Source organism: Mustela lutreola, chromosome 15, assembly GCF_030435805.1.
Source record: "Mustela lutreola isolate mMusLut2 chromosome 15, mMusLut2.pri, whole genome shotgun sequence".
Lineage (NCBI taxonomy): Eukaryota > Metazoa > Chordata > Mammalia > Carnivora > Mustelidae > Mustela > Mustela lutreola.
In genome coordinates, this window is record NC_081304.1 from 18,622,835 (window position 1) to 18,645,357 (window position 22,523).

A 22,523-nucleotide genomic window follows, 5' to 3' on the forward strand; every position below is an offset into this window, starting at 1 on the left:
AACTGAAAGAGACCTCAGAGAACAGAAGTCTAAGTCCTGTTTCCCAGATAAGGACACTAAGGTCCAGAGGGAAAATGACTCATACAAAAACACACCGGGATAGAGCTGATCGGAGGACCCAGATTGTCTCACTTCCTGTCCTGTTTTCTTATTTTATTATTATTATTATTATTATTATTATTTTTGCAGTCCCCACAGTACCTTACACTGTGCTGGTCTCATAACTTTTCAACATGCTCAGTAATTTCTTGCTGATGAACTAAAAACAAAATGCCTATAGTAACTGAGCCTTAGTAACGGATAGATTTAAAGAATGCACATTTCCTTTGATAATAAATGCCTATTGCTTGGGCTTATTAGCTCAGTTTTCCCTTGTTCCATATTATTTTCTGCCTAAGGCTATATTTAGGCACAACTGGACTATTTCCACCCGAGGCACTCTTTGGAGGCCCGCAGGACCACATAAGTGTTGCCCCACCCAAGGCTGGAACAGTGGGCTAGACCACTCTGGCCAGAGCCTTTGCAATCCTGGGCATGGATCTGAGGATCTCCACTGCATACAAAATTCTAGGTCAGAGTGTGGAAGTGGGGGCACATTTGAACCGGGTGCCCTGTTTGAGCCGCAGGCAATGCTAACTTTATCTTTTTCATTTTTAATTTTTTAAAAGACTTTTTTTTAAAAAAGACTTATTTATTTGACAGACAGAGATCACAAGTAGGCAGAGAGGCAGGCAGGTGGGTGGGAAGCAGGCTCCCCACTGAGCAGAGATCCCAGGACCCTGAGATTATGACCAGAGCCAAAGGCAGAGGCTTAACCCACTGAGACACCCAGGCGCCCCAAAAGCCTTTATTTTTAAGTAATCCCTACACCCAACGTGGGGCTTGAACTCACAACCCCAAGATCACGAGTCACATGCTTTACCCACTGAGCCAATCAGGCTCCCCCAGGCAAGGCTAACTTTAGAGGGCCTAGGCCTGGGTGAGCAAGAGTGGGTGTGCTGGAGATGGGTGTTATCAGTTCAACAGCATCTGCTGAGCACGGTGAAAGCTCATTCTCTCTCTTGCTCCAGGTACTGACTGGGGCATTTCTCATGATTTCGGATAGGGCTTGCTACTCCCAAAGGCCCTAGCAGTGTTGTTCAGCATCCCCAGTTTTCTCCCCTGATGCATTCTTCTTAAAGTCTATTAGTGCTAACAACCTGTCAGGCTATAGGTTAAAGGCTCAGCTTTCCTCCAAAAGTGATTTCCTTTCTTTCTACGGAGAGGCCAAATTCACTATTGGATCCCTGGGGCGGAAGTTCCCTAATTGGCTACTGGATTCTATCTGCAGTCTCACTCGACATTGGGAAACTGAGGTAGCATTTAATGAGACAGCCCCATGACCCTCGTTTCCATGGTGAATGGTCCAAGCAAAGACTCATAAGTCATAGCAAAAGGCAGTTTTATTCTCTGTGAGGAGCTCTAAGTTCCTCAAAGGCAGATTCATTTCTAGATCTCTAATACCTACCACTGGTACTCAAAAACACAGGAAGTACAGGATTATTTAACCCCCATGTAGCTGAGAAGGGAAAATCTGAAGGCTCATCAGGGTCCTGTATGGTGAATTCTTATAACTTCTGGGGCATTTGGCTCTTGGAGAACGGAGGTGATCATCTCAGGGACCTCCAGAAGAGAGGGCTAGAGCACTGGAAGCCAACTCCTTCAAGTCCTATCCTTTGTGTTTGGGAGACCGAGATACCTGAAGGTTGTTGTTTTTATTTTTTTTTTTAAGACTTTATTTGTTGGGGTGCCTGAGTGGCTCAGTGGGTTAAGCCTTTGCCTTTGGCTCAGATCATGATCCCAGGGTTCTGGGATCCAGCCCAGCATCTGGCTCTCTGCTCAGCAGGGAGCCTGCTTCTCCCCTCTGTCTCTGCCTGCCTCTCTGCCTAGTTGTGATCTCTGTCTGTCAAATAATTAAATAAAATCTTAAAAAAAAAAAAGACTGTATTTATTTGACAGAGAGAGAGGTAGAGAGAGCGAGAGCGAGCGCACAAGCAAGGGTTGGGCTGGGATTTGGCAGAGGGAGAAGCAGGCTCCTAGGATCCGGGGATCATGACCAGAGTGGAAGGCAGAGGCCTAACTGACTGAGCCACTCAGGCACCCCAAGACCTGAGTCTGAATCCCAGTTCCTGCTTGCATGAACTCTGTGACTTTGGGCAAGTTATTTAGCTTCTCTGAGCCTCAGTCCCCTCCTTTATAGAATAGGAAGTGCTTAGCCAGGGTGCTCCATGATGGTTACTGACCTCTATCATCCCATGGGGGATGTTCCCCATGTTCTGAGATCTTGAGAGGAGAAATTCCAGCTCTTCAGGATCCCGAGGCCTTGACTTAGTACCTGCTGCGCAGGTGATGTGCTAAGTGCTGGAAAGGCAAAAAGAAATATGATCATACCTCTTTTCTCAAGTGGCCCATGCTCTGGGGAGGCGAAATGAAAGCCTTGAGAAAGCCAAATCCCAGCCCAACCCAACTGCCCTAGAGACAACATAAGGTTGATCAAGAGTGACAGCAATGGGGGTGAAGGCAAGAGGATCTCTGTCTTGGGGTGACTGTGGAGGTGGTCCTTCTGCTCAGAGTCCATTGTCTAATCACAAAGTGCTGGCTCTGACCTAATCTTTTAATACTCATTCATTTCACCCAACAAATACTCATTAAGTCTATTCGTTGTTGTTCCAGGCACTCTGCTGGGAGGAGATGTGCGGTTTCTGCATCAAGAAGCTTGCAGTTTAGAGGAAGAAACGGACACTGACCCTATAATGCCACAAATAGGTGCATATTTCCAAGTCATTATTAGGGTCAGTTAAAACATATATAACAAGGGGAATCAATTTAGCTAAAGAACCAAGGAAGGGCACTTTCAGGAAGTGATATTTAATTGAGTTCTATGGATGACTAAGAGCTAGCTAGACAAAGAGAAGGAGGGAGGGGGGCATTCCAGAAAAACAAAACAAAACAAAAAAACCAAACCAAACCAAACCAAACCAAAGCCCAGGCTGTGCAAAGGCCCTGAGGTGCAAAGGGCACACAGTTCAAGGCCATAAGGGAAAGGCAGCTAGAGGAAGAGAGTGAGGTGGTCAGGGACCAGATCATGTACATAGAAGCTTCTAGGTGGTTTATTTGCTTTTTCCCCCATGTATGAAGGAAGGACCAGCTGCAGCAAATCCCCTGGGGTACTTATTAAAATTGAGTATTTGTGGACCCCATCCCCACTGAAAAAGGTCTTTGTAAGTATCCTAAAGTTGGGAAGCCACTTTTCCGGGTCAGATACAGATTTCAGTGACAAACTGGAAAGGTTTTAAGCCCTTCTATTAGATTTGTGTTCCAAAAGGGTCACTCTGGCTTTGGAAGGGCCCTGGGTTGGAGGCAGGAATGGACACAGAAATGTCTCAGGCCAGGGATGATTTGGTTTAGACCAAGCCGGGGGAGGGGTGGTCTTGGGGGGGGGGGTCGTGGAGTGGCCTGAGTCATGAGATATTTTGTAGGAACAACCTTTAAAATTCATTACAGAAATATTTATTTCATTTACTTTTTCTGATTAAGTAATACATGATCGTTGCAAAATTTCAGATATATACAAAGATGAAGAAAGCAAAAGGTAAATATTTTGGTATATATTCTTTTAAGCTTTTAAATATACAATATGTATTCAGACATTTGGATCTAATTTGTTATTTTTTACAATAATGGAACAATTCTCTAATACCCGATTTTCAAGAAAACAATGTATCATGAACATCTTTCAGGTCCATACAGACGTATATATATATACGATCTGGATGATATTCTGCTGAGTGTGCGTACACTAGTTTATTTGCCAATCCCCTGCCGGTGACTATTCGTGTTGTTTCCAACTTTTCCAACACCATTATAAACAACCTCTTTCCGTCTCCACTTATTTTTGAACACAATGCTTATTTCCTTAGGATCAATTTTTGTTAGTGAAATGACTGGGTCATTGACAAACTGTCTAGGTTTAATCACATATGTTCATACTGGGTCCTAAGGGGAGTTGTAGAGGAGGATGGCATCAGTCAGGAACCGGAAGTCTTCCTTTTGAAGGCCCTGAGCTGTTACAGCCATTCTCTGGCCTTTCCAGTCTTTTCTTTCCCTGGCATGGACGCAGTGTGTGCGGTGGCATCTGGTGGCTTCAAGACCGGCCCCAGCCATCCGACCCCAGCCCAGCCCCCTAGGTGGGGCCTTCCGCGGCCCTCCCAGTCCCTAGGAATCCATCCCTAGTTGCCCTCCCCCATCGCGGGAGGACGTGTTAGGGAGAAGCTTAGGCAGGCAACGATTGCACCATCCACGGTTTGAAAGGAAGTAGAGGAAGCGCAGGGAGGAAAGTCGTGCGTCCCAAAGGCCAGGACCCAGCAGCCGGACCAGGTCCCCAGCAACGCTCCTTCCACCACTCCTCGCGGGGCTCGGACCTCTGGCCTTCCACCCCCTCCCCAGCCCTGCCCTTCGATGAGTGCCGGCCCTTTAAGAAGCTGTCACGGTGGCGCTGCTGGCCCCGCCCGGCGGGGAGGGCCGAGAAGGAGGGGAGGAGTTGGTGGTGGCTGAAGCTGGGGCGGGCGGGGAAGGAGCGGGGGGGGGGGGGGCGGTCTGGGTCTATTTTTAGCTCCGGGTCGGGTCACGTGACGGGAGTGACGTCTCCGAATGTTGTTGTTGGTGGCGGCGGCGAGCGGAGCCGGAGGAGCCGCCGCAAAGATGGAGGAGCCGTCGAGGAGGCGCTGCCGCTGCTGCCGCCGCCGCTGCTGCCGCTGCCGCCCGCGAAGCCGGAGCTCGAGCCGCAGGGGGTGAGCGCGCCGCACCAGCCCAGATCCCATCTCCCCCGGGTCCCCGCGACGCGAGGCGGCGCCCCCTCCTCCTGCCGTCGCTGCCCGCGGGCTCCCCGCGCGCGCGCGCGCCCGCGCCCCCCTTGCTTCCTCCCGGCGCCCGGTGCCAGTCGGCGCCCCCCGAGAGCATCGCCAGCCCGGGAGCCGGGACTCGGGGTATTGCCCGCGCCCCTCCACGCCCCTCCCGTGCAGGGGCGCGTTCCCTGCAGGTGAGGGAGGGGCCCGCCTTCCCGCGACCCGCACCCTCAAACGGCCCGGAGCCCGGCGGGGGCTGCCTGATTTGCCCCTTCCCGGGCCGCGCGTGTTGCGTTGCAGAGCGATCTGAGCCCTGCACCCGGATTCTGTGCAGACCCCTCTTCGCTGGACACTCCTTTCTTGGTACTCTGAGGTGAGGGGCGCTGCCCACCCCACAGCGCTTCCACCCAGACCTAAGAACGCATCCTTGATTTTGTGTCCTTGACTTCTGTGCGTGAGGAGGGGGCCTGCGGGTCCACCTTACTTCTCTTTCCCATTATTCTCACCCCTTCCCCGGTGAGGCGTTATTGCGTTTGCTCCCGCCCTCTTCTCCGTCTGACACCCTGGAGCCAGGGAGAGGTGAAATCTCCCCTCCTTCCTGTCTGGGGTGGATGCCCCCAATTTTTAATCCTGGGTCCGTGTCTCATAAAGGCAGGGACACTGCTTGTGCCTTTCAACTTGAGGGAGGCTGCTTCCCTACCCCGCCCTTTTCTGTGGTGGGGGGTGGGGGTGGGGGGGAGAGGGGGTGATGAACGCTGGCTTGGCGATAAGTAATTAATTTGGGAGTCTGGTTGTTGTGGGGCAGGGAGAAGTGGGGAAGGTGGGAGTGCCCCATTTGGGGTAAGAGGTGACCACCTGATGCCCCCACTGTTGGCCTTCTGAAACGACCTGTGTCCCCAAGAGGAAGGGTAGCAGCTGCAGTTACTTTTGAGGGGTGCTCAAGAGACCCACCACTCCTGAAGGTGACCACTGTGCTTCTGGGACCTGGAATTCGTTTTGGTGATTGGGCTCGATGATGGTGATGATGGGGTCACCTGGGAGGGGAGAAAGGTGCCAGATGGGAGGAACAAAAGAAGGCAGAGGTTGGGAGATCCAGGAGTCTTGGCCAGAGGTGCTCCTGACTGTACTGCCCTGCAGGACTGGAGCGCGGGGTGGGGGAGTGGGGGCTGGGTCCTGCCCTGGTCCGGTTTGGGGTCAGAGGACAGAGGTAGAGGGGGTCCTTGATCAGAGTTCCAGGCACCAGGGTCCCTGAGATGAGGGGGGTAAGTTGAGAGGCTGGGCTGGGCTGGGCTGGTGAGTGAGCCATGTTGGGGGCTGCTCCCTTCTTCCAGTCTTCTTTCCTTCCTCTCCCTCCTAAACACAAAGCTTGGACAATCGTAGTTTGCCCCTGCCCCTTTTTAATCCTCTCTTTGCTGTGTCTCCCCTTGGAGTTAAATCTGACCTATTTTGACAGGGCAGGTAGGGGTCTTTCTGAGTTAGAGGGGTGGGCCCCCAGTATCCCCACTCTGTCCGGTATGGGTGCCTGGGATCAGAGAGACACGTACCAGGTGCAAGTTACTTGGGGGCAAGGCTGGAGGACATGTTTTCCCTGTGCCAGCCTTCCCTTCCTCCCCAGTATATCCTCGGGGAGTAGCTGGGCCGAGTAATGGGGGTGGGGGGGTATCACATGCCCCACCCACTCCAAGTAGCTGCAGAAACAAAGGTTTGCTTTTCCTTCCCTAGGGGTGGCATCCTAGCCCAGTGTTTGGAAGTGGGGCCTGGGGATGGGGGTGGGGGGTATAGTTTGTGTTTCTCCATAAGGGGGAGGGGGAATCAGCTTTCGGAGCTTGGGGGGAGTGCAGTCGGTGCCTAAGTACCAGCTGCTCTTTAATAATTAATTCTTCCTACTCACATCCCTTTGAGGAGGGATGTCTGGAACACAGCATCAGGCTCAGCCAGCCTGCTAGAGGACGCACTCCTGGGTGGGGGGGGGGAGAGAGACTGCGAGGGGGGGCGGTTCTTGGCATTTTGGGAGCACTGTCGCTTGCTCATGAATGAAAACCTGATGCAGCCCATGAGGGGGCCTATTGTAGTCGACTTTGGCTAATTAAACTTTCTCTGCCTTTCTTCTCCCCTACCCCACCTCACCCCAGCCCCCGCCCCAGCCCTTTTTTGAATGGGGACCCTGTCTGGTAGTGCTGGGGAGGGGGTATGGGTCTGCCTGAGGTTTTAGGGCAAACAGACCCGGTCTCTGCCCTCTGCCTCCACCTCCTCCCTCCCTCCCCTCTCATTCCCCCCTCCCCTTTTTTTTCTAGAAATAGCAGCCTCCTCCATCTGGCTTGTGCAGATGCCTGGAGCTGCGTCTGAGCAGACAAACAGAAATGGGCCGATTGCAAAAATGAATTTGTCAGCCTGGTGCCTTTTTTCCTTTCCTGTTCTCTCCCCATTCCCTTAGTTTGAAGCCTGGACATCCAAGTCAGCACCCCCTCCTGGCTCTGATAATCCTGGGCTACTGGTGGCCCTGCCCGAGGGAGGTACCAGGTGGTGGAAACTCTGGCTGGGAAAGTGATCTGTTCTGGTCCCAGGCAGGAGGGGTTGAGATGAGAGGTCTTTTGTGCCTTGGGATGGGATGTGTGGGTTTGCACCTCTCTGATGAGGTCTTTGTCACAGATCTCCGATTCTGGGCAATCTCAGTTCCCAGGGTTTGGTTCAGATGGCTCCCCAGGCCATCTGTGACCTGGGGAGGGGACTCCAGGCTGCAGTGCTCAGGGCTGGGGAGAAAGCTGCCTGGTGGTGCTGGAGTCCAGGTTCCAGAGAGGCCCTCAGAGGGACACCTGATTCCCCAGGAATGCTGAGGGAGTTTTTCAGGGACAGATACCTGTGGGGCAGCTCCGTGAACTTGTGGCCTTTGGGTCCTTACGCTGCTGCATGTCTCCCTTACTTGTCTGCCCTTCTCCTCCCACTTTCTGCCAGAGTTTTTATTACTCATGAATGGGGTGGGCGTGGGGGATTGCCCTACCCCCACCCCATGTCTAGCCGGGAGCTTGTAGGAGGAGATGTACCCTGTTTCCTTCATTCCGTGCCATTGTGGCTGGAGGTCTGACCACAAGAGCCGATGGGATGGGGACTGGGCTCTGGGGGGTCTGCCTGCTTAGGAGTCATGGAAGCCAGGCTGCTCACTGGTTTGGCATCTACCTGTGCTGTCATCCAGCAGTGACATGGCCCTGAGTGCCCACAGAGACCCTCCTATGACTGTAGGCAACAGCGAAATTTTGGCAGCAGAGTAGGCACCAGAAAACCAGATTTAACCATCCCCCTGTCCTTTTTCCCCCTTCATGCCCCACCCAGACAAGAATCTGTACCTGTCCTGATCAGGCAGTGAACTCTGCTTTGTCTCCCAGAGAGGCCCCTGTTCATTCAGGAGGCCTGATAGAGGTGTTGGCAGACACCCCGTGCTGTGGGGCGAACGGGGGGCCCAGGGGTCCTGCTGTGTCCTACAGAGCCTGGAGGAGCGTGGCCTAATTGAATCCCGAGCCAAATGGAGTTCTAGGAGCCCCTCCCTTCCTCTTCTCTGTGGAGGGTGGTGAAGATGATGGAGGGGGCGTCAGAGTTGATCTTAACTTCCATTTTTGTACCATTGAGACTCTGCCCCTTCTCAGCGCCCTGCTGTGGAGGCGCCTTTCACTAAGGAGATGGGCTGGGCCACTCAGGCTGCTGGGAATCGTGGGAATTTCTGAACCTGTGTTCCCCAGCCCACGGGAAAGGGTGTGAGTAGGACTGGGCGCCAGCCTTGGGGTGGGCACGGGCTGAGCCGCCTGCCCACGCGGGCCCTGCCAGGGCACCAACAGCCCCACCTGCCACATTCCTGAGCTTGGCCTGAGCCCTGCGCAGCCTCTTTTGTCCTTGCCCCATACCTGTGCCTGCCAGGAGCAATTCAGCCCCTTCTCTCTGCCTCCTCCTAACTCCCTATCTGAGTGCACCTTTCTCTGCTACTGAGGCCCAGCCTTGTGGGTGAAAGCAGGGGGCAGCAGGCCTAGGAAGGCTTGAGGTCTTCTGCGCATGCGTACGTGTGTGTGTGTGTGTGTGTGTGTGTGTGTGTGTGTGTGTGTGTTCTTTCGTGTTCCTGTGTCCCAGCCATGCCTGACTCCCTAGCTACTGGCTCCAAATGGACCGCACTCCTGGGAATCTTTGATGAGAATGTAAGGCTTAACAATAGTGAATCCTGCCAGGAGGTGGGGTTTTGGGGGTGGGGAGTGGAGAGCTGATTGCCCCTCCCCAGCTGGGGAAGCAGAGTCTGGGCTTATACATCTCACTCCTTTCAGCCTCACTGGATCACTCCTGCTACCTCACTTTATCACTGGGTTTTGGAGGGCCTGCCTTCATCTGGAAGAGAATGAATGAGGTCATGTCTGGGGTGGTTCACGGGCCATTCAGGGATGGGCCCAGGTGGGTTCAGGCGTAGCATCTGAGGCTGGAAGGCTAACCATGGGGCCAGGGGGAGGCGAGGAGCTGGAGGAGTGGGACAGGTTGGCAAACTCACGGTCCTGTAATACTGGGATATCCCCCACTACTGTACTGGTCTGGGCAGATACACTGTTGACACCTTTGTACAAACTGGGAAAAGGTGTCCTTTATTTTGGGTGGTTTCAGCCTGGATGACCCATGGCTTGGCAGGCAAAGCCAAGGCTGGTGTTCAGAACTCCTTGCACAGGGCACTGTCTGTCCAACACACACAAAGCCCTGGGCTTGGGTCCTGGACCCCAGTCTGGGGAGTGCTGGATGTGGAGTACGTGTCTCTGCCTTTCTAAATTCCTGGAAACAGCATGGGTTATGGGTAGAAGAGAGGTGGTTACCTTCTTCCCTGGACTCGATGTTGAATGGGGGAAACCAAGACAGAAGCCTATCACAGTTCCCGAGCTGGGTGGCACGGGACTTAGGGAAGAAGGAGAAAGTGGCACTCCGCCTGAGGGTCCCCACCCAGGCAGCTGGGGCTGGGAGAGCAGTGTCTCCCTGACCTTCTTCCCGGGACTCCAGCCCCGCATCTTCCCACTGCCACAGACAAGAGTTCAAATCTGCCTGTGCTTTTCTCCTTTTGTGGACACCCAGTCCCATGTCAGGCACCCAAGCGGGTCTGTAAGGTCTTCCCACCTGGCCATGGACACTGTCACCTGAAAAGGATTTTGGGTGTGGCTCCTGTAGCCATTTCCCTTTCCTTGAGTGCTGGCAGCCTCACAGTTAAGAGAAGCAGCCAGGGTCTGGCCAGTGCTGCTGCTTTCCGCTGCCCCCCATCCCCCCCCCCAAGCCTGGGACAGGTGTCCCTCCTCTCTTCCCCAAGTGTAACCCAACAAGCCCCGAGGTCTCCTTCAACTCTCTCAGATTCCCGAGCTGGGGGCCTCTAACCCTGCTCCATCTCTCCCTAGGGATGCCGTTCTGAGTGCCTGACTGCCTCACCCCGAAGGATGGCCTCTGATGGGCAGTAGAGGCCAGCAGCCCCGGGCTCCTGTCCCGTCCGTCTGTCTGTTATCGTCTGTCTCTCTTGACATCACCGCAGCTCCACCCCTTCCCATCCCAGCCCCCAACGCCAGCTTCCTGTGGGCCCAGAGCCGGCATGAACTCTCCCACCGAGTCGGGTAAGAGCTGGAAGGCCAGAGAAGGGCACCCTGGGGTGGTTTTGGCTTCAGGGGGCTGGGTGAGTTTCTAGCCCAGGCCAGCTGACCATCGGGGTCTGAGCTGTAAGGGAACGAGGGGGTCAGGACTGGAGAAGCATTTCCAGAAAAGGAACGAGGCAAACCTGAAGTGACTGACCTGAGGGATAGACCTGGAAACATGGGCTGACAGTCCAGCCTGGCCCTGGGAGGACCCAGGGTCCAACTCAGTCCCCATGCCTGCTGTCTCATCGCGGGGACCTGCTGTTCCGGTTCTGCGCGGTCCCGTTTGCCACTACAGGCAGGCCTGAGAGGGGATATGTGTCCCTGGATATCTCTGGGCCAGCCGAGGATGATGTTGGAAGGTTTCCACAATAGCTGAATGGAGCTTCGTTTTTGTGGTGCTTCTTATCCCGGTGGAGTTTCTCTCTGTTCCATGCTTTTTTCTTAGGGGAGGGTCTTTGGCCTCGGCCTTTGCTGGGGTGTGTGGTACTGGGATGGGGGATGCAATGTCATGTTGATGGAGGAGTCTTGGCTTTCTCCTTTGAATCTGGGTGGACCACTCCTTCTCTTCTTGGGCACTGGACTGGGGTCCCCAGACTTGGATCTGGGGACTTTGACTTTGTGATGTCCTTTTCCCCTCTGTTCCTAGGAGGCTGCCTTGTGCTGCCAGAAATAGTCCATGGGTGGGACTCCAGGCGGCTTTATGTATGGGTGGGTCTGGGTGTATGCCCGTGAGGATGTGTCCAAGTAGCCTGAGCTGGACCCTCAGGAGTTTCCCAGGAGGGTCATGGGTCAGTGTGGTCAGGGTAATAACTGCCTTCTCTCCCTGGCTGTCTCCTTTTGCACAGTCTTAGAGGGCCAGAATCTATCTTGTTCCGCTTCAACCCCCCACGGCCCAGCCTGAACCTCCACGTCTCTTTCCGGAGGGATAGAGGGATATTTCCCTTTCTTTTAGGGATAGAGAACTAGGACCTGGGGATGGAAACTGATTTGCAGGATGGAAGTGGCATCGGTGGGGGTGGGGGGTGCGAATCCAGGCTGCCTCCCATCTCATTGCTTCTCAGCAGTTTGCTGGACCTGATGCTCTCTCTTGGGGGGACCCAATGTGGTCGAGGTCCTGACAAGGCTCCTGGAAGTTCCAGTAGACTCAGGGAAGCTGGGAGTTGGTGGGATTGTTTGGCTTCTTGCCCTTTGTTTTGGTCAAGGTTATGCCCCCTCCTCTTTGTCCTGCGGGGCATGGTAATGACATCCTCAGGGCATGGCTGCAGGCAGCATAGGGTGTCAGCGGTTGAGGGCTGGGCCCTCAAGACTCCCCAGGTCAGCTTTGCCCAGGGAACCCCTTCCTGCAGTGTGTGCAGTTCCCCCTGCCTCTGTCCTTGCCTTCATTCAACTTGGAGGGGCTGTGGCTAGGAGTTAGACACGGAGAGGTGCTGAGGGACACCGGGGCTGGGGGGGAACAGGCGGTCAAGCTCTGACCTCCTTCTTCCTCCTCTGAGGCTGGTCTGGCCAAGGGAAGGGAGAGGCCTGGTGGGTTCTCCCCAGTCCCTCGCCCCCCTCCTGGACACCGGCCGCCATGCCAATGGCTTGTTTCCTCTGAGCTACTGTGCTGACCTATCTAGGGCCACCTACAGTCACACTGAGCCTGGGTCAGACCGTGGGCCAAGGGAACAGAAACTGCCCAGAGGTATCTGATGATGGCTTGGGAAGGACATTTCCCAGCTTTGGGATTTTATTCCCTGAACAGGGAAAGGCTACGACAGTCCACCTTGGCTAGATGCGGCCACTGGGTTGCCTTGCCAGATGCTGGTGCTCCAAGGTCCTCTTGCAGCCACTTTGGCCAGGGCTGGTGAGAGTATGGTGGTAGATGGAAGGTGGGGGTCCGCATGTGGCTCAGGAACCCCCGCCTCCCCCCACCCCCGCCCCTGCAGTGGGGCTTATAGATAGAGCTGGTCTCACCTTCTGGCTGGCTTTCCAGCTCCCCCCAGCAGGGGGAGATGCTGTCTTCTCGTGTTTGGGAAGGAGGGAGAGGAGGAGGGGGCCAGATACCCGGAACTGCATTTTAGGCCTGCAGAGAGGCCTGGGGGCAAACTCCAGAGGCTCTTCCCGTCCAGTTTCCCTGGGGCTCTGGGGCTGCCTCTCCTTGTGGAAGGAGAGCTGCTCTGGGCCAGGGAGGCGGCCAGCTTCCACATAGCTCTCCTTTTTGAGGGGCCCTGCACCTGCTATTACCAGAGCTCAGAGTGGCATCGGGGCTGGGGCTGCCGGTGCCCGGCGTCTGGCACCAGCCTGCGGTCCACGTGCCTTTGGACACCACAGAGGGAAGATGAAACCATAGCTGGGCAGATGGGTTTTGACTTCGCTATGGATACGCTGACGGGAGCGCTAGGAAGAGCACGGGGCCCTGGGGCCGGGGGGGGGGGGGGGGAGGTGGGAGTGATGAGAATGGGTCGTCCCTGGGACCTGGCTGCCCTGGCCCGGAGCACCTCGCACGCACCCTCTCCTGCATCCCTGAGACTCGCTCGCCTATCCTCAGGCCACAGAACAGCGTCCTTTCCTGCCTCCCTCCAGTTCTCTCAGTGTGGGAGCTTTCCGGCTGGCAAGTGCCTGAGTATCCCCAACACGCCCAACCCGGAGCTCAGCCTGCGGGGAAACAGAAGAAAAATAGAAGATGGTCCATCCCTGCCCCCCTAGCAGACGAGTCAGTGAGAGAGCAGGTCCCGGGTGAGGGGCGGCAGGTGGGGAGAGAAGTGTACTTCTGGGGCTCCCCCCTCCTCCCCAGGGAGTGGGAGCTGACTGACTTACCTCTGGGCTGGGCTGCACGCCAGCATTTGACCTGATTTGCCTCTTTTGCAGTCTTGGGAGTACAGGAGGAGGCCATTGATGGGGCTGCCTCTGCTTCCCTGAGGAGGCTGCTCCCCGGTGTCTGGCTTCTCCTCAGGCCGAAGGGGGCTCAAGGAGGGAGGCTTGCTTTCTTTTTCTGGAACTGGTCATTTCTGCTCTCCTCCGTGGGATTGAAGGACAGACAGAACCTGCCCCCTGTCGGGGCTCAGACTGGAGGAGCTGGCGTGGGCCCTGGGCCCTGGGAGCTGGGCCTGCTCTGATCTCTGCCCTGTGCTCTGTGCCATTGCCTAGGAAGGAGGGCAAGAACCAGGGCTGCTGTGGGAGCCAGTTCGGCCGGCGACAGGGCCCCAGGAGGCGGCAGCCAGGTTCCTTAGCCCCAGCGTGGGAGGGGAGACAAGCTTCATGACCACACCGGCCTGCCCAGCACCTCCCAGCACGCTCCACACTTTCTCTCCTTCCCTTTCCCAGGAAGGAGGGAGAGAAAGTGGCTGCCCCCTCTGGGTGACCAGAGAAACTGGGGCATGGCTGTGGGGTGGAGCCAGGAACCTCGGCGTCCTGCCTCCCAGCCTCGGGCTCAGGCTCTGCCTCGGAGCCCCCGGGGACGGCAGGCAGCCAGCCCCGAAGAGGAGAAAGTGGGTCAGTGCGGGCTTGGCCCGGGGGGTCTGGGAAGTGGACTCTTGGCGTCCGGTCTCCGCTTAGGTGCCCCCTGGTGCACCTGTGCTCCCTGCAGATTGGGATCTGCTCCGCCCTCCTCTTCCCGCTTCATCAGTCGAAAGTCCCATCGAAGGCTCAGATGGGATAGTCAGAGGCAGGGTCAGCCCTAAGGGGATGTGAAAGAGGCCAAAGTAGGTGTTCACGTTTTTCCGGGACTGGGTTTCAGACGATAGGGTTCAGCCAGCACCTGGCACGGAACCTGGCACCTGGCAGCTCCCGGGCAGTGCCAACGGGCTCCAGCATGATGGGCCTCCAAGGGCAGGAGAAAACTGGAGGGCAGGCAGGCCTAATGGCTCCGGGGGCCCTGGGACAGCCGGCACGCTCTGCTCTACCCAGGGCGCTCCTGAGCCAGCCCTTGGATTTGTAATGGGCACGAAGAAGACTTGCTTTCTTCTTTTAGGTCAGGGCCTTCCCCCAACCTTTTGTACCCAGGAAATGGTAGCCTAGAAGAGCTCAAGAAGCCAGCTTTGGGCTCTTCCCCTCCTAACCTTTAGAGGGTTGGGAGGCCCGAAGCCAGCCTCTAGGAAGGGAATGAGGTCACTGTGGCCTGGAGAGGGTGGTGCTTGCTCCCAGTGGAGCCCACGCACCCTGTGCTTGGTGGGTGCTCTGGAAGATTTGTGGGATGACCCTTGGGAGAGCTGGATGGCTTGGGACGGAGAAGATGAATGAACCGCAGAGAGAGAGGCTATAAAGCAGGAAGGATTGAGGTTAGACATTAAGAGGACCTTGTATCACTTGAATCTCAGAGGAAAAGAAGACACTTGTCCCCACCCCAGGTCTTGTCTCTAATTCCCCTGGAGGATTCTGGGAAGTGCATGGAGGATTATCTGGCTGTCTGGCACTTTGCTTCCCACCTCGTGCTGTTACCGGAAGTCCTGACGGTGCTGGCACCTGCCCTGAGCCCCAGGCTCTGACCACCTCTGGGTGCCCAAACCCCTGGGTGCTCCTGTCTTCCCTTACCAAGGAGTTCTTTTTCCTTGGGTTTTTTGCTGCTCTGGGTTCGGGGGGCCCTGCTTTTGAGTCACTGTAACTGATGACTTCTCCTCCTCTAGAACAGGGCTCTTCTACCATACTCTCATGTGCCTGGGGCAGAGAGAGCCGGGACAGGGCTAGCCAGCCCTTCTGGTTGCTCCCAGCGTGGGTGGGTGGAGTCCTGAGCTGGGAGGGGCTGCTGCCTCCGGCTTTCTGGGGCTGTCTTGAGTCTGCTGCCCATCACCCCGCTGGGGGCGCCTTGGTCTTCCCTTCTCTTCCTCTTCAGAGAGTCTGGTCAGCCAGGATGAGGTTGGAGCGGGAGGTCGTGAATGAGGTCCCCAGGCCTACCCCTGGGGTGTCTCTCAACTCCAAACCCCCATGGGGAGCACTGCTCCATCACCATTTTTCTAGAGTCAACCATGGCAGAGAAGCTGAGGCTCTGGATCTTTGTTCAGGTCCTGTTTCCCATCCCCCACCTCAAAGTACATCTTATCATAGAATATCAGCTAGTCCAGGGCCTGGGAAAGTCCACTTCCGCCACCTCCCCTGTCCCCGTGCTCCCCTCACCTACCCCTTTGCCGTCCTCTCTGCCTGGCCGGAGAGCCGGCTGGGAAGATGGGCCGCGGGCGCCATGGCTACTGTGTCCTTGGTTGGCCAGCTCCTCCAGGGCTCCCGACAGGAGGGTGAGGTCATCCAGTCCAGGGAGAGGACAGGTGTCCCTGGCTCCATGCCTGGAGTCGGGGGCAAGGAGGGGCCAGGAGGGGGCTCTAAAATAGCAACTGTGACATCAGGAAGGGGGGAGGGGGATCCAGACCCAGGAATAACCAGGCTATTAAAAGGCTCCAGTGAGGTCAGGGGGCCAAGTGGGATCTCTGTACCAGTGGGAGGCACAACCTGAGGAGGAGGGACGAGCCAGCAGTGGGCAGGGTAGGCGGGCATCACCGGTCCTTGTGGGGCCCTAGCCCGAGGTCCCGTCAGGGCCCCAGGAGCATGGGCTGCTGTGCTAGGCCTGGAGCTGGGAGGGAAGGGCTGGCTTTTATCAGCTTCCTAAGTTCTTAGAGGGGCCCCAGCCTCATGCCTGTGTCTCCTGGGGTGCTGGGGGTCATCGTACCTGTTCATGGAAACCCTGGGGCAGCTTCATGTGTTCCTTTGTGTAGGAGGCAGTGGGCTGTGGTGGTTAGCACTCAGACTGGAGCCTCAGACATCCCGGCCTTACCATTTAAGCAGCCGTATGACCTAGAGTGAGTGACTGCATCTCTCTGCCTCAGTTTCCCCACCTGCACCTATCTCCTGAGGTCATCGTGCAGAGTAAACGAGGTGATGTATGTGCTGTTGCTAGCGTCGCCCCTGGTATGTTGCCAGGGAGGAGCTGTGTGTGCTCCCACAATGGGCAGGTGCTCCCTGGTCCCCTTCCGTGGTGAGGGCCAAGGCCTATCCGGGAAGACCGCCTCTGCTCCCTGGATGGCAGCTGAGCAGCCCCTGGAGGTGACACCCTTCCAGGGGTTAGGGGTAGGAGGGAGCTGCCATTCAGCTGCTGCCCAGGGGTCTCCCTTCTGACTGAGGGGGTGGGGAGGCACCCTCCAGCTCTTGAGGGAGGACAGAAATCAAATCAATTCCCATCTGGCTGGTATGGTAGGAGGGCTCCAGGGAAGATGTGAGGGTAGGGCAAGTGGCCCTGTCTGCCACCCTCTCCCAGACCCTTCTGGTTTCTTTACCTGCTCTGATGGCGAGAGGGAATGTGGAGATTGAATCTGGTGTTTGGGTCTCCGGCCCCTCGGATAGCACCCGAGCCGGTCCCAGACACATGGGTACTCTGGCCTGTGCCCTTCCCCGGCCCAGCCTCCGGCCACCCCGCTCTGTGGCCTTGGCCCCGAGTGTGGGCCCTCCCCTGGCCCCCATCCCCCTGCCTGGCGCTTCCTCCTGGGGTGGAACGCGCCTCCCCCCCCCTGGGGCCTCCGCCAGCCCGGGCTCCTGGGCTCCTGGCAGCCGGCCGGCGGCTCCCTGAGCATGCTCCACCTATTTATAGACAGGGCCCTCCCCCAACTGCTATTTCAGTCTCCTGCCAGCTGCCGGCGGCTCATTCGGGAAGGAGGAGCAGGGAGCCAGGCCCAGAGCTGTCACCCAGGGCTGGGAGGGAACACAGAGAGCCCGCCTGCCTGCTGAGCTCCCCTTCCTGTCCCCTGAGTGCTCAGCCATATAGCCCAGCTCCTGGGAGCTGGGCAAGGCCCGCGGTCTGATGCCCCTCTAGCGGAGAGCCGGGCCTGTAGCTCTGGGGCCTCCTGGCTCCTCCTGCTGCCTGGAGCGCCCAGGCCGGATGAGGCGCCTCCCCATTGCCCGGGTCCCAGCGGCAGTGGCCTGGGGGAGCCCCTGAGCAGCGAGGGCCCCGCCCGACCACCTTTCCCTTTGGCCGACTCACGCCTCCAGCAGCCCCCTCCCGCCTCCGGCGGGCCCTTCCCTGGCATGCTGCTGGTGCCCAAGGCTCAGGGGCTCGTGGAGATGCTGCAGACCATCTATGAGACGGAATCCTGTTTCTCAGCAGATGGGATGTCAGGCCGGGAACCAGCCTTGGAAATCCTGCCTCGGACCCCTCTACACGGCATCCCTGTGGCAGGTGAGTGCCTCGGTGTCCCCGCCTGCCCTCTGCCATCACACATCCTTGTCCCTGGGCCAAGCTTCTGGCTCTAAGCATCGCCCAGCTGGGGTCCTGCCTGGATTTCTGTGGAGGGCTTTGCTGAGAAGATGGGCGGTCGGGGGAGCTGGGCTTCCTGAGGTGGGCTCTGTGGCTCTCCCCGGCCCGACCCTGCCTTCCCCGCCGTACCCTCCAGCCACACTGTGCTGCATTCGAGAGTCTCTCTGGTTTCCGGCAGGGTCAGCTTAAGCTGCTGGGGGCCATGGATCGCTGGAGGATCCTGGCCTAGTTGGCACTGTGGTTGGAGGGGAGGAAGTGGGTCAGTGACCTGCCTCCCAGGGGCCTGCTTCCCAGGTCTGGGCAAAGGAATAAGCTAGCTGAGGATCCACAAGACTAAAGGCGACCCCAGCTCCTCTGGCTGGGTTCTTGGGGAGCATGTGGCTTCTGCAAGTCTCCCAGTCAGGAGTTCCCAGGGAATCAGATGTGATGCAGGTTAGGTAGGGTTAGATAGAGGCTATGTGGTAGGGTTAGGTAGAGACTGTGTGGTAGGGTTATGTAGAGGCTGGCAGCTGGCATGTCGGGGGTCCTGGCTCTCTTAGCTTCCTCATCTCTCTGTCCCTCAGGCCTTGGTTTCATCCCATCTCGTGATGGCGAAGGAGTGTTACCACAGTTCATTTGGGCTTGAGGACCCCCTGATCCTGCCACCTTCTCAGCAGGGACATTTTTGGTTCTTGGCTGGGGGTGGGGTCCCCCAGAGCTGGGCCACTCCCTCCCTCCCTCCCAGGAACCTGTTGGCATCATCAGGCTGTTCTGGCACAGCCTTCCCACTGGGCCGGCACCGCGAGATGCTTCTTTTAGGGAGGGGCCTGCTGGACCCTTGCCCGCTTGGCCCCTCCTGGCAGTGGCTTGGCACTTAGGTGTGGGTGTCTGTATGCCTGTGTACTGGGAGTCTTGGCCTCTGGATACGTGGGTGGGGGTCCCAAGCTTTGAATTGGGAGGTGGGAGCTGTGTGTCTCTGCAGGTGCCTGTGATTGGCTCTAAGCTGTCCAGGGATAATGTTGCAGCTTGACTAAGATGCGTCAGAGGACAGATGTTTTGGGAAATTTTGGAAAATCCTTGGAATAAGGCCTGCCCTCTGCCTGGGCAGTGATGACCACAGAGTCTCCTAGGGTAGGGGCCTAACCTTAGGAGCCAGCCCTGCAGTGTGCCCACACAGGCCCCTGGGATGGGGGCCTAACCTTGGGGGCCGGCCATGCGGGGGACCGACACCATCCCCTGGGAGGAAATGTAAACCCAGAGCTCTAGCCCTGGTCTGGTGGAGTCGGCAGCTCTCAGTTGTAAGCTCTAAGTGCCTGCGGACCCCTGCCTGGAAGCCTCAGAGAGCTGGTCCCCTGGAGGGCAGAGGACTTGACGGGCAGCTCTCCCCCATCATGCACATTTCGGTCCGCATCCTGCCCTTTTACCCTGCTGTCTCTTGCTTCCCAGCAGCGGCTGGCAGTTGGTCTGAAGTTGCCTCCTCAGCATGTTCTCTTATCTTCTTTCAAGTTAGACCCCAAAACCCTCACAGGCTGGAGCCCTGCTGCTCTTGTCCCTTCCCTAAGGCTGCCTGTCCCTGCATAGACCTCCTCTGGGCCAGCCCTCTCTCCAGATCCCTGTGTCCCCCTACCACACACACACACACACACACACACACACACACACGCTCACGCATGCATTGCCTAGCTTTCTGATCGGCGGTGTGGTCCATGCTGGCAGGAGGGAGGTGTGAGTCACCTCAGCGGCTCCGGGAGAGGGCTAAGAATGTTCCCCCTGCGCAGCTCTGATGCTGTGTTTGTGACGCGGCTGGGGACAGATATAGGCCTGGAGCTCGGCTGCCTTGTGTTTTTTTTTTTTTTTTTTTTTTGGACTCTGGAATGTAAATAGATGTTTCAAATAGAAACGCTTTAACCTTTGGGTTAAAAAAAAATCCACCCCGGATAAACACGGCCATGAGGGCCCAGGCAGCCCGGTGTTCCCCCCACTCCCCCCGCCCCCGCCCGCCTCCTCTCCCTATCTCTTGATCAGTATCCAAACAGGAGGCCGAAGCCTATGGCTAAAAAAACAGGTGTCCAGGAACGCTTCTTGGGCAGTATGTGTCGCCCGGTCTCCCTGGCCGGAGAGGCTGGGGAACAGGGCTTTCCAGGGTGGCTGGCTGCTTCACCAGCAGGTCTTTGGAACTCTGTTTTTGGGCCATCCTTTGCTCCTGGAGCTGTCTGTTGCTGTCTGTGCATGGCCGTTGTGTAGCACAGAGCCTGGCGCGTGGATAAATGAAGGTTGCTTTGAAGGGGCCGGTGTCCAGGGCTGAGGTCAGGACTCCTGGGTTCTACTCTGGGGCTTGGCCATCTGGGTGAGCAGACAGATATGCTGAGTTGCCCCAGTGGGTGAGCCAGAGCCTTGGCAGCGGGGAGCCCACGGGGGCTGCCAGGCGCTCTGTGCTGTGTCTGCTCAAAGAGGGGAACCAGGCATCGCTTTCTTCTAGCCCTTTAGGGATCTTACTTGACGGATGGGATCTCTGCTGGACTTTTCTGCAACAGCCCACCACACAGAGGGCACCCCCATCATTCAGGCCTCGTTGCGGCTTGGGGAGCCTCGGGGCTCGAGCTCCTGTGTGGGATTCCCCAGGACACAGTGCTGGGGGAGCCCCTGTTTCCTGTGGGCCCTGAATGCCCCTGTGGCCCGGACTGGGCAGCGCTGATACGGGCATCGTGCAAGATTTTAGGAGCAGACGTGGAAGAGGAGTTTCCTTTCCCCAGTGAGGGAGGGTGTGAGTCCTGCTTGTGCCAGGAAAGGAGGCTGTGAATGCTGGGAAGTGCCATGGCGTTTGGGTTCGGTATTGGGTTTTCCCTTGGATACTCTTGCTCATGTTCTTGGGGCCATTCCAAGCTTGGCGGGGTGTGTGGGCGTGTAGGTGGAGGGGTGTGGGGAAAGTAGGAAGGGCGAGGCTCAGGTGGGAAGGGAACTAATTAAGTCCTAAGCCACGAGCATATCAGGCTTTCCTTACCTTGTCTCTTTTAGGAAGGTTTTATTAGCCATGTTGTACAACTGAGAAGGATCAGAGAGGTTAAGGAACTTGCCCAAGGTCAGAGGGTAAGTGACAGCTGGGATTCGGATTCAGGTCCACACAATTGTTCCTTTGTGTACGCTTTTGAGAGGTGGCCCTTCTTCTGGGGAGGGTGTACATCTTCATGCCGGAGCAGGTGGCTTTGCCCTTGAGGCGTGGGCTCAATTTCAGTCCTGACTGTCCCCTTGGGTTGGGTGTCCTTGTGTAGTATACAGTCTACACGACCTGTCTTAGTGCCTCCTGAGTGTAAGCATCTCAGGAATAGAGACCAGTGTGGCTCTGTGTGTGTGTGTGTGTGGGGGGGGTGCTCCTGAGCTCTCAGAGAGGAGACTTTGTTTTCTGTGAACATTGGGGACTCCTTGGTCAACGCTGTCCCTCCTGCAGGTATTTCAAGGGAGAAGGGACCTTGGACGTGAAGTTGAACACTCCATCCTGATCAGACCAGCTCCCCTGCCCCCATCCACTCTTCTTGTGTTTGAGACCCTCAGCTGTCCCTTCCTTGCTATACAGCTGCCAGACAGGAAATCAGATTAACTGTGTCCACACACACAGCTGTAACAGCTGTCAGGTTAGCAGCAGAAGTGCGTGCAGCCCACCCGCCCGGGGACACCATGAGAAAGAAAGTTCTCAAACTTTCAGTTGCATCAGAATTACTGATTTTACATATACTGAATTTATATATTAAAGTGCAGACCTCCAAGCCTGGCCCCCCCATCCCCTGAAGGGTTCGGATTCTGTAGGGCAGCCCAGGAGCCAGCATTTTGGACATATGTCCAGTGACTCTGATGCGAATGGACTTAGACCATGCTGGGGGTAAGGGCTGTGTGGACAGAAGTCGGGTGGACACAGTCATGGGGCCTCGCAGCCTGCCAGTGCATGTCACCAGCAGCCCTGGAAGGCCTGGACAGGCTCTGGGACTCCTTGGAGCAGAGGGAAGAAGGCTATCGCCCCATTCAGAGGCACACCCAGCCCCCAGCAGCCTGGCGGCCTGCAGAGGGAGAATGTCTTGAGACGCTGGGCAGCCCGTGTCTCAACCCCAGCTGGGGGGGTGGATTATGGCAAGTGGCCAGGTGACCAGGTGGACAGGGTGCCCTGCTGGAGGCTGAGTTGCACTTGGGGAATGGAAGCAGATCCCCTGGCCTGGGGCCCCTGCTGTCCACCCCAAGTGTGGAGTGGACAGTCCCACCAACAGCTGCAGCCTTTGAATGGGTAGCGTGCCTTTTAGCTGCCTCTAACTGGGCACCCCAATGTTCCCTGGAAATGTCTGGGCTGGGAGAAGTGAGTCCATTTCTCCTCCAGATAGCAGCCGAGGTCAGTGAGTGACTCTCTCTTCCTCAGCGAGACACTTCGCGCCTTCCAGCAGGCGTCCACACACCTGCTGGCTTGAGGTCCTTCAGACACATCGTCTGCCTCAAGGTTTCTGGGGGTTCAAACCACCCAGCCCCCTTCTCCCCTGCGCTCCTGGGCCCTGGTGTGCTGGGGGCCTAATGGATGCTCTCTCTAGATCCCTGCATCCTTAATGCAGAGTTTGGCTCCTCTCTTCATCTCTCATTAAATGCCGGAGCAGCCATCATGGTTTCTCCTGGTGGTTTTTCTGTTTGTTTGTTTGTTTTTGTTGTTGTTGTTTTTTATTGGGAGGCTATTAGAGAGAAGACCCTGTGGAAGCCCTAAGTCTTACTCTGCCTCCTTTCCAGATGATGTGGACAAACCTCTTTCTTTTTTTTTTTTTTTTTTAAGATTTTATTTACTTATTTGACTGA

The 22,523-nt window shown here is 56.7% G+C and overlaps 1 protein-coding gene across 6 annotated transcripts in view; it reads left to right on the forward strand.

Moving 5' to 3' along the window:
• The first annotated feature begins 4,672 nt into the window (after positions 1–4,672).
• The window catches only part of HDAC5 (histone deacetylase 5), a 36,517-nt gene continuing 18,666 nt past the window's right edge, over positions 4,673–22,523 (forward strand). For 2 of the 6 annotated variants that reach the window (XM_059147529.1, XM_059147531.1), the window contains exons 1-3: positions 4,673–4,829; positions 10,283–10,492; positions 17,571–17,645. In XM_059147529.1, coding sequence (XP_059003512.1) covers positions 10,471–10,492; positions 17,571–17,645 — 97 coding nt within the window. In that variant the 5' untranslated portion in view covers positions 4,673–4,829; positions 10,283–10,470. Of the gene's footprint in view, positions 4,830–10,282; positions 10,493–16,191; positions 16,352–17,570; positions 17,646–20,724; positions 20,790–22,523 lie in introns of those variants that run through there. The other 4 variants (XM_059147533.1, XM_059147530.1, XM_059147534.1 and 1 more) reach the window with 4 other exon arrangements.